This window comes from Daktulosphaira vitifoliae, unplaced genomic scaffold (genome assembly GCF_025091365.1).
Source record: "Daktulosphaira vitifoliae isolate Bord-2020 unplaced genomic scaffold, ASM2509136v1 Scaffold_2, whole genome shotgun sequence".
In the NCBI taxonomy this organism is placed as follows: Eukaryota; Metazoa; Arthropoda; class Insecta; order Hemiptera; family Phylloxeridae; genus Daktulosphaira; species Daktulosphaira vitifoliae.
This window is the reverse complement of record NW_026099573.1, coordinates 3,090,203-3,102,328: the sequence shown is the minus strand read 5'-3', so window position 1 is coordinate 3,102,328 and position 12,126 is coordinate 3,090,203. Positions and strand designations below refer to the sequence as shown.

The window sequence follows — 12,126 nt, the reverse complement described above, 5'->3', positions numbered from 1 at the left end:
AAAAAAAAAAAAAAAAAATAAACACATCATGGTAAAATTAATACCTTCTCAGCTTCGCATCGAAGCTAAAAATCATTCTGTATATACAAATTTGTATTGCTTATTATTAGATATAAACTTTTAAAGATTCAATTTTTTTTGAGTATATATACGTGTATAATATATAAGAGAATAAAAATATAGGTAGCTAATTGGTTTTTTATGACTGTATTCGAAGGTGTATAGCCTTTATTATCAATGGTCATATGACACATTGTTGTGAGTTTTTAAATACACTAACTGGCAATACAGAAATTATATCTATTGATAGTCATAATTTACAATAAACACTCCATGACTGTGACAGCGATGTCATAAAAACTAATAAGTGAAAAATTAATATAGTTTAAAAAAAGCGTTTTTTCAGTTTTTTTAAACTATTTTGAATATAATAAATATATTGTTTTGAATTTTGTACAATAGATAGCAGCACACGTGAGATTTCTTCAATATTTTTTCAAAAGAAATCTTTACATCGATATTAAAAGTTTTACCCATCTCTATGCTATAGTATAACTATAGAAAAATGATAATTATAAGCACCGCATTAAAATATATTTTATATTGCATTATTAATATTTTTCTTGAATTTTCGGGGCATTTAATATGAGGTAAAAATTAAAAAGGGGCAAATAAAAGTTTTGATTTGTTATGTTTTCACCATAATGTTAAACTACAGGAAAAATCTATTTTCAATTCAATGTATTAGTTGAGAATCTCAAACTATTAAATAATTATTTATATAGGGTTTGTAATAACTAAAAATAAAGTTGATGGGGATGGTATTAATAAAGAAGAATGATAATGGCATCATCTGTAAAGACATAATAGATACAAGTACTTTGTTTCTAGTTATTACTTTATTAGTGTAGTTAATGTATTAAAACTACTCTCACCTGATATTCACTGATGGTGATAGAATCTTGATTGTAAATTTATGGTTATTAAGAATGTTGTTAAAATTTATAGTAGGATGTTAATGAAAAAGAATTGTATTTGGTTAATAAAAGCGTATTTATTATTATAGAAAGTGTTAATTATTTTAACAAATGTATAGTTTAGATTTAGTGACAAAAGTTCAGTCTATAAACACACAGTATAAATAAAAAGAATATGTTAAAGTACAAAGGATATAATCTTAAAAGTTTAACTTGATAAAAGTGATTATTAAGTGAGAAAAATGAGCGAGTGACTGACTGGAAAAACAGTGTCTTCAGCCTTTATATAATGTACCACAAAAGTCATAAACATGGATTGGGCGTCTTGAATGTGTTATACTTTTTATAGGCACATTCAGTCATCATTCTATATTTCATAAAACGCAAAAGAATTATCATATTTTAATTTCCTTTTTTTTAGTACATTAGTAATGCCTCGAAGACGGCATGAAAGACAATGATTTACGTCTATTTTATAGTTGCCAAAAGTCAATACCATATGTGTAATCGTGTTAGCATATTCTTTTCTGTGGTCTTAGAAGTACAAGAGGTATTGATTTTATTAATATTCCAAAGGAGAATATTACAGGTTTTCAGTAAGGAAACGAGTTTCTATTGTTTGTAACGATTGACCTGTTTTCCTTACATACTGAACATTATGTATATCCTGACCTAGGGCCCTACGAGCCTTCGCGCCAAAGGCGCTTAAGCCTTTTTGGGCCGTCCTTGTAAAGAGGCCACCGATTCTGGTAAGTGTACGCGGTTGTGCCGCGTACACTAAAAAAAACCAATCAAAATTTTGTTAAAAAAAAATCTACTCAATTGAGTGTATTTAGTTGAGATCATTTGATGTATCGTTAAAAAAAGTTGATAAATGAGAGCCATAAAAAAAAAATCACTTACTAAAAATACTTTAATATGAACAAGAATTATCTTCAAACGAGGGATATTACAGTGATGGGGTCATTGATATTTATTAAAGTTATTGAATTTTAATAACATAAAAATCAAATTATTTTAAAAAATAATTAAACTCAAAAACTTTTGTAAGGTATTTCAAAACAAAATAAAATATAAAATCGAAAATTTTTACACAAATATAGCATACGGTAGTCATTTTCAGTGTGAAGACGAAATAAAGTTCGAAAATTAATATGTATAAAAGTTGTAGTATGTCGCGGTCGCATCGTATTTCCGGTGTTACCGCCGGATGGCGATCACGGCGCTTCCTCTTCACGTCCCACAGGTCACGCTATTCGCGGTGGCCAACGGGCGATGCGAACCGATCGCCCGGGTGCTGGACAAAAAAAATTGAAAAAAAGTTACTTAATTCTTTTTTTCATGTCAACGGTCACTGTTACTTACAAAAAGAAGGCGCTTGTATTTAAACATCTATTTTAACCCAGAGAGATACTTAATTTCACCAGAAAGACAGGACTCTTTGGTCATCTTTAGAGGTGACTTTATGGTTTGTAATGTATTAACAATTTGGTGATAACACTTAGGTGGGTAAACCGAATCAAGACAATTCGGTATGAGGTGTGCACAATGGACCAACAGGTCTGAGTGCATGGGCATTATGTCTACCTCGATAATAACTAAAACTAAACATCTATTTATTTAAACTATTGTTAATATTAAATAATATTGTTTCATCTTTGGAATAAACGCTTCTAGTGCTATTGCGTAATTATTGTTACTATATTTATACCTAATTACCCTGACTACATCAAGTATTTCCGGAACACAATCAAAAGTTAAGTTGAAAAAGTAAGGATTTTTAAATTTGTAATTTTTTTGGAGAATTCCCACATTTACGAGAACAAAGGAAATGTTTTCAATTTTTGTGGGTAATGTCTTCAACTAGATACAATTTGTGATCTAAAATGACGTATCGTTTAAAGAAATTGGTTCGGTATAAGCTGAAAACAAACACACAAAAAAAAAAAATGAAAAAATAACACATAGCAAAATTAATACCTTTTCAGTTTCGTATCAAAGCTAAAAATATATTAAAAATTGAATTTTAACGTGCATAAAAATTGAAGAGCTTGATGCAATATTAATCAGTAAACTAAGTTTAAATTAAAATGCTTAAGTTTCTGGCATTAAACTCCAAATATATTACCAGTATAACAAAAACCTAGGATATTAATTAATCACGACACATCTGATAAATTAAAATTATCTATTAAACAAGCGTTATTATATGAATCTAATGTTTTAATTGTACTAATAAACAATTGATAAATAAATTCCCTTTGAATAGGGGATAAGAATACTTCCACGGCCCCTCTGCCAGTCATAAAAGAAAGATAGATACTAAGTAAGAATAGGTACTTGAAATGTTGGAACATTAACTGGTAGAAGTAGAGAATTAGTACAAGTATTGAAGAGGAGAAAAGTTAACATTTAATGTGTGCAGGAAAGTAGAGAAATCGAGGGAAATAGGTGAGGGTTATTAAATAATATATTCAGGTAAGTCTAGTACAGAGAATGGTGTAGGGATAATAATGGACGAGGAGATGAAAAGTAAAGCAGTAGAAGTAGCTAGGAAAAGTGACATGATTAGTCATGAAATTGATATTCGAGAAAAAAGTGATGAATTTAATAAGTGCCTATGCATCACAAGTGGGATGTGATGAAATAGACAAGGAAGTGTTTTGGAGAGAGATGGATGAGGTGATGCAAGGGGTACCTGGCAATGAGGATGCAGTGATAGGCGGAGATATGAATGGACATGTAGGTAATGAGAGGAGAGAATATGAAAGAGTACATACAGGGTATGGTTTTAGTGGGAAGAATGAGGCTGGAGAAAAAATCCTGGATTTCGCAGTATCGTATGATCTTGCTGTGGTAAATACCTATTTTAGAAAGAGGGAAAAACATTATATAACTTATAAGAGTGGGAGGAATAGATCACAGATTGATTATTTTATGTGGAAGAGAGAGAGCATAAAGCGAGTAAAGGATTGTAAAGTTATACCAGGCGAAAGTGTAACTACACAGTATAGACTGATGGTAATGGATTTTTGGTGTACCGGGAAAAGAATATACAAAAACAGAAGGAACACGGGAGAAAATTGAAAATCCGTTGGTGGAAATTGAAAGGGGAAAATGAAAAAGAGACTGTCAAGACGGTCAAAGAGAGGACGGTGTGAAATGTCGGAGGAGACATAAATGATGTGTGGAATAGATTTGCTAGTTTTAAGTATTTAGGATCAGTTGTAAAAAAGAGCGGTGGTATTGACCTGGATGTAAGACACAGGATTAAGTGGGGGTGGTTGAAGTGAAGAGAAGGGTCTGGCGTCTTATGCGATAAAAGAATTCCAATGAGGCTGAAAGGTACATTTTACAAGACTGTAAAAGGCCAGCTATGATGTATGGTTCAGAGTGTTAGGCGGTTGATAAGAAAGTAGAGCAGAGAATGAGAGTAGCAGATATGAGAATGATTAGATTGATGAATGGAATGACTAGAGAAGATAGAATAAAGAACGAGTACATAAGAGGGAGTATAGGTGTAGCGTCAATCATGGATAAAATGAAAGAAAATAGACTTAGATGGTTTGGTCATGTTATGAGGAGAGAAGAATCGGAAGTTGTAAGAACAGTAGTAGAAATGAATGTTGAAGGAACCTAAAAAAGTATTGATTGCGATGGTTCAAGGGGGACAATCCCCCATACCCCCCTGAAATACACAATAATTATTAATATTCTAATTATAATAATTGCATTAATATGACAGAATAATAACAAAAATATTTCTTCAGGTTATTACTCCTGGAAATATGTAAAAATTCTACTTTTATAAGAATATCGGTTACTGTGGTTTGACGTTGACAGCATAGTTGTCATAAATGGATCCCAATTTTTACGATAAAATCATTGACTGTCACATCATATATGAGATAAATGCGATTAATAATACTGTACTATTCTGATTATGAATGTACAAACTTATATACTTATAACAGTCTTGAAATTTATATATTACTTATTAATAATTCCTTGATATAAATTATACAAAATAAATTGCTATGCGTAAATGCAAAATCGTATTCTAATATAAACTCTTTATGGACATAAGAAATTTTAATTCAAAACGATAAAAGAACATTCGAATGAATAGTAAGCTAATTATAAAGTTAAAATTCAAACAAAAGATATATATAGCAATAAACTTGATTAAATATATCAAAAAATTTTGTATTATAAACAATTTTGAAAGAAATCGACAGAAAGTATCTGTATAAAATAAACTAAACATAATATATAAAAATAACAAACATAATATCAAATAAAAAAGATAGTTAATAATTTAACCCAATCAATTCATATTGACAACTATAACATGTATTAAATATGAATTAAAGAGAAAAATTGACATGAAAATTCATTATCTACAAATTCAGAATTAATATTAATATATACAAAAAGGAGTCGATATTCTTATTCAAAACATGCGCGTGGACTTAAAAAAAAAAAGTAGCTCGTAGAATAGTAAAAAATTAACGGATTAAATTAATTTTTTCATGATTTCTCAGAAATGTCTTTGTGTGGGTCTGGTAAAAATTTCAAACCTTAAGTCGTAAAACGCTGGCGCCATGGAACGTTTTTCTCGAAAACGGTAAACATTTTAAAAACGCTCTCGGTCAAGCGTCAATAATTTTACAGGAGTCTTGTCGAGTACTTTCGTTGAAAAAAAAAATTTTAAATGTGGAGTATTCTAAGTAATTTTTCCAAAAAACTGGTTTTTGTCCTTGTTCTATTCTATAAAAAGATAATATTAGCTCATATAAAATTTAATTTTTATACACCTTGGTTTAATAGCTTTTGATCTTAAATTTAACTTAACCCTAGTTAGTAAACCATTATTAACTTATTTTTTAGCAGAATATTTTTAAGCACCACATAAGTAAAAAAAAATCACTATATAATTCTTTTAATTTTTTTATTCAATCAATATTCAATTTGTAAATTAGAAGGACCTTCTAAACGTAGTTTAGAAGAAGCAGCCAACATTGTATCCATACTTTTCATCATTAAATTAGTATTTAGTACTTTCCATGTATTCTCTGCTTGAGGATCTTCCCTAAGAATAAATTGTTGTTCAAACATTCCAACCATTCTTCCAACACCTTGATGTAGTGTACCACCAATTTGAACTTTTAATAGGCCATGGGATTCTTTTTTCCATTTAATATCATCACTCAGATGAGGTGAGAAAATTAGTTGATGTTGTTGTTTAATATTAAGTAAGCATTTTAAAACTGATGGTGAATCTTCACAAGTTTCATTGATTTCTTCACTACCACCAAGTATTCTTACTGCCATAGTACAATTTTCATAAAAATGGCGGTTATCTAATTGATTTTTATCAGGAATACCCAGATCATTAAAAAGATCATAATAATGTTTAGCAAACATTTTAATAAACTCTTCCAAGAGTTCATTATCATGTTCTTTTTTAGTTTTTGTAGAACTTGGTTCTATAGGCATCTAAAAATAAAAATGCTATCTATTACACAAAACATTTAAGTAAAAATGAATTTTTATACTACATACTAGATAATATATTTTTTAATTGATATATTATTAATAATAAAAAAAAAATTGTTTTCATTTTTAAAAATATTATCAATTAAAAAAACATATGAAAATGAGAAATTTGAATTTTTATTTTTATAATTTACTACAAGCATTTGAATTTGAAAAAAATTTCATCTTGAAATAAATTCTTTTCTATTATCATACTTTATTCTTCAAAATTTAGAAAGTAAAATGTACCATTATAATAATAATAAATTCACTAATATTTTACAATATATTTAATATCGAGTATGAAAAACAATTATAATTTTATTTAAACCTTCAGGTTCATGTTATTCTGATAAACTCATTTACATTTACTATTAATCAAATATTTAATTTTTTGATTTAATTCATTACTATTAAAACTTTTAGAATTTGTTGATACAACTTACTTAAGTTACTATCTTGCATTTCCTAACTATTATTTTAGTGAAAATAAAGAAAAATTACTTAGATAGTTTAAAGAGTTGGAATTCCCAGTGAGTTAGGTAAATCAAAAAGCACTCTATTGTACATCATTAAAAAAAATTATATATATACAGATTCATTATGGATATGACACTCATTTCTCAGAAACTATTTTAAAATTTTGTAAAGGAAAATATTGTATGATTTAAATGACTACAATAATATGTAGTTAAATAATTTATTTTTTCATCCCTTACATATTATAGAAGTGTCAACCATATTTTTTAAATGGAAAAATATGTATTAAACTAGTTTATAAAATAAAAAATCATCTAATTAAGAAAATGATTGGCTGATAGCTTTTGAATCAGTGCTACATAGGATATTCATATTGTACCTAGATGGGAGGAGGAGTGCAGTTGAGAAATGATTAATGATTAAAAAATAAAATTACAAATTTTGATTAGTCTAAAATAGTGTTAACCAAATAAGTTTCAAATATTGAGATAGAAAATTCAACAAAAATATTTGTTATCTATATATACAGAGTGATCAGCTATGTCTCACATAATATCTTTAAAAATACAAGTTTTATAAACAATTTTTTTTAATAATTATGGATCTTTGATGAGCTGTTTCAAAAGAAAAATTAAATTTCTATCATCATTCCTTATACTTAGAACTTATATCAACTTCAGATTTTCAAATGGCAAACCCATATTATTTTTATATATTTTTGTTTGTCATAAAAAAAAAATATTTAGAAAAAAAAACATGAATTTTAAACAAGATACACTACTTTAAATTTACGATATTTTATGAAAAAATTCAGTAGTTTTTCCAACACACTTACACTATTATTTTATGTAGTGATAAGAGCTACCGGTTTACTGTATCAGTGCACATAGTCAGAATAACTTAGGTATGTTTGGTATGTTTATTTATAAAATTGGTAGCGCTAATTGATTTTAATCTTATAACATTCGAGTGTATAATAATTTTTTCTTAATAAACCCTATAATTTAGAGAGCTGTGGAGCGCTTAATATTAAACAAAATAAAATATTTTTTTTACAAAACATTTTTTAATTAAACTAAATCTATTGGTGCAAAAAAAAAAGGTCACCATTTGAAAATATTAAGTTGATAGAAGTTTTAAGTAAAAGGGACAGTGGTAGAAATTTAAATTTTCTTATGAAACATCTCATAACTGATAACCCTGTATATTTCAATTGCTAGGATATCATTATTGTTATATAAATATTAATATTGAAAATAAAATGTAATATATATCTAGTTGTTAAAATTTTATTTGACAAGCTTACTACTTTGAGTCATATCCTTAATCAATCATTCTGTATATATTAGGGTGGTTCTTAAAAATGAAGTTTTGAAATTTATTCAATACATTCCTTAGAATTGTTCTATTAGTTAAAAATAATTTGTATAAAATTTGGTTGAAATTGAGTAATGTTATCATATTTTGCAAGAAGGTTAAAAATTAGACTGTAAGGGGGAATGATTTTTTGATCTTTGTCACTTAACTTACAAACTATGCTATTTAAAGAAAAAACTATAGAAATTAATATATAGAATTACATTTTTGCTGTAGAAAATATTATTAAAAAAAAAAGTACTATAATAAATAAGCATAAAAATTAAAAATCAATATTTTTATATAACCATTGAAATTTATTTTGTTCATATATTTGAATTTTGCAGAGTAACTATTTGAAATACAAAAAAAAGTTGTTTAGAATTAAACTTTTTATTATTATTGTTGCCAAAAGGTAATTCAAATATTCTAGTATTAATATATAAGCAAATTTTTTTTTTTACAAATATACTCAAAATAAATTATTGAAATTTTAATAAGTAGTTTTACGTTATTAAGGATAAAAATTAGGCTACCTAAAATTATTTTTCAGATTTCATTAAAAAGTACATAAATATACTACACTAAAAAAAGGCTTTTAATGATGTTTAAATTTTAAATAGGTGATATAACAGTTGAAAATGCATCAAAAGATACTTTCATGAATAGATTAATTTAAAAGATAAATATATTTCTTAATGCTTTTTTTTTTTTTTGATATTAAAATAAATTCATTGCAAAATATACAAATTATTTAAGCTGTATATTACTTTGGCCATCCACCGGGCATGAAGGCATTTTAAAGTAATTTTTATTAAGAGGTTCAATAATAATAATAAAAAACAATAATAAAATATTATTGTTAAATCATTATAATAATTTCTTAGTAGTTTAACACGAGATAATTCTTAGAATAAATAAATTATATTGTTACAAGAATCTTTCAATGATTACACAACAAGATTAAAAATTATATCAAGCTGATAAATGTTACTATTTATGATACCCCAAATTGTTAAAATCTTTTAAATATTTAAACAATTTAATTAAAGAAACATTAAGTATAAATATTTTTTTAATTAATTTGTACAAATATATATAAATATATAAGAGGTTTTCTATTTATGACATTTTAATAGACAGTTTTACAATTTAAATAATTTTAATAAATAATAAATTAATATTAAACTTACATGATGCACAACTATATGATGAGGATTTAATGACATCATATTATTATTGGTATTACAAAGTGGTGGTAATTGTTGAGGATAAAATTGTGGCGGTCTTAATGGTTGCACAACAGGTTGAGTAAAATCTGGTTGGGTTTCTATTAACTGCTTAAAAAAGGCAGGTGTATCATTTTTTATCATATCTGGAGATGGTGTCATTCCCTTTACTATAAAAAACTTGATTATACTAGTCAGTGGAGTTTTTTTACTAGTTAATATACGCCAATAAGGTTGAGTTATTAACAATAGTTCTGCCTCTAAAAATAAAATGTATTTTAAATGATTAATTAATTAATTTAAAAATTTATTTCTAAATAGTATAAGATAACAAATTTATTTGGCATAATTGAACGACTTAAATAACAAAAAACAGTATCATCTAGTACTTATTTATTGAGTAATTTTAAATTAAACTATATTAACAAAGATATATACTTGTAAAATTATAATTAAAGTAATTTACTTAACCTTATATAGAGACCTATATATAAAGTACTTAAGTAGATGATTTAAATATTTTTTAGTATTTTGTATTTAAAATAAAATTTATATTATTTGAAAGAATATTAAATTTCTTTCAAATAATAGAATAACAATCACTTCTTATTTTTTTTACCGTACGTTTGATTGATCTATAGTAGGGTTATTTATAAGCATTGATTCCAAATAAATTATAGTTAATGGTTTCAAAAATGTATGGAAGAAATTATCATACATAAATATTTTTATATAAATTACTATACTTAATAGATTTTAAAAATCAAGCAAGAACATTGACAGTTAACCCATTTAAAAATTGAGTTTTAAAAGTAAACTCGTCTTATAAGGTACTAAAAAAAATTACCTTCTCGTGATTGTATATTAATTCCTCCACCTCGATACACGGACCTCGCTATATTATATAGATTGTTTGTTTCTAAAGTATTCAGGAAATCTTTGAGTAATCGCTTTTCAATTTCTGTAGCCATTGTTGCATACAAATTGAAAAAGAGTTATTGCTAAATTGTAGGTCTCTTAAATTTTGTGAATTCTGATATATTAAATGATAAGGTATATCTACAATTCATTAAAATATGATATGGTTTCAGGAATCTATTGAAAAACGCGCTCTTGTAGTCAACACGAGCGTGAAGCTACCAATTCGTGGTCCACCAACTTCTTATCACTAACAAATTACGGTTACCGATATTTTATAGAGTATAACGCTTTTTCTAACCGATAGATGTAGACACATAATACCAAAAAGCATATATTAAACCCATTCACCAATCATACACACAACAAAGATCTGACGGGCGGTGGGAGTATAAATACACTTACTATCGTATACACCGCCATACCAACTCGGATAATTGTGAGCGACCACTGCATTTAACAACTTAGCATTAGATATTATATTATATTCAGAATATGTATAGAAAATATCTGGACTCGTCTCGGAACATTCACAAATTCGCAAATTACTGTGTCCGAGTTGGTGTGTTTATATGCTACCAAAAGTAATTTCCGCGGTCTTTATTTACAATATTAAGTTACACCTGCACGTTTCACCCGTTAGCTTTTCACACCATTTATAGAGTATTATATAAGCTTTCAGAATATGTATAGATAATATCTGGACTCGTCTCGGAACATTGTCAAAATCGCAAATTACTGTGTCCGAGTTATATGTTTATTAAAATTATTTTATTACACGTAAAATTGTTGACTTGTCGGGGACTCATTTAGTTTTTCTGTAATTTCGTTATAATCATCTATATATTGTTAAATTCCCACTTTTTAATAAAGACGGTATGAAAGTTAAAAATGCAATGTTCTGCGTCTTAAAAAAAAATTGTATCATACGTTTGTAAATGAAATCGTGGTAGAAAAAATTTAAAAAATTAACAACTGTTAACGACTTTTTATATTATGCTGATGAATTAATATGTATTGAACGATAAAATATAATAAATTTCAATAATTTAATATAATAGTTCTATTATGTTAAAATTAGATAACTAATTAATGTAAAATGTCAGCTTTCGGGATATGTTATGAAATTACCGAGACTCGTCTACGATTATTGTCATAAATGCAAGTTGATGAGGCCCATACGTGCGTAATACGTTATCAAACCTATTAGGCAGTTTTTTTTAATTAATTTGCAATATTCTATTAGATCAACGAATTATGGTGTTGGTCTGATTGAGACGATTGTCAGAAAAATGTGTAAAATGTTTTTGTTACCTGGTTATGAAGTTTGTATTAAATACAATGAGGATAGACATAAAAAAGCAATTAACAAAAAATTTTTTTTTATTTTAAAATAAATTAGCAAAAATATTTTTTTTTAAATTATTTTTGATTTTTGTTCATTCATCATTAATCTGATTTGATGGCGGCGGCGGCAATCCTGCTGCTAAAAAAAAATAATATGTTATTGTTTAAATTAGTTACCTTATATGTATTGTTTTACAGTGGTCCAACGTTTAGGGAATTGAGAAATCTTTTGATATTCCATACTATTAATTTGCTTTATAATTGTGTCATTATTGTATTTT

General features: G+C 26.7%; 1 protein-coding gene across 1 annotated transcript; it reads right to left on the bottom strand.

The window, feature by feature from the left end:
* Window positions 1–5,911: 5,911 nt before the first annotated feature.
* Window positions 5,912–10,626, bottom strand: LOC126898819 (uncharacterized protein C3orf38 homolog). The gene is made up of 3 exons (XM_050673210.1): window positions 10,428–10,626; window positions 9,545–9,840; window positions 5,912–6,476 (listed from the first exon to the last, which is right to left on the bottom strand). The coding sequence occupies exons 1-3, from the start codon at window positions 10,549–10,551 to the stop codon at window positions 5,937–5,939; spliced, it is 960 nt and encodes a 319-aa protein (XP_050529167.1). The 5' UTR covers window positions 10,552–10,626; the 3' UTR covers window positions 5,912–5,936.
* Between the last annotated feature and the right edge of the window lie 1,500 nt (window positions 10,627–12,126).

Excerpts from the sequence above, each read along its gene's own strand:
- LOC126898819 (XM_050673210.1), bottom strand. The coding sequence starts at position 10,551 with ATGGCTACAGAAATTGAAAAGCGATTACTCAAAGATTTCCTGAATACT. Across the intron at positions 9,841-10,427 it reads TAATATACAATCACGAGAAG|AGGCAGAACTATTGTTAATA; the intron begins GTAATTTTTTTT and ends TTTTATTTTTAG. Across the intron at positions 6,477-9,544 it reads ATCATATAGTTGTGCATCAT|ATGCCTATAGAACCAAGTTC; the intron begins GTAAGTTTAATA and ends TTTTATTTTTAG.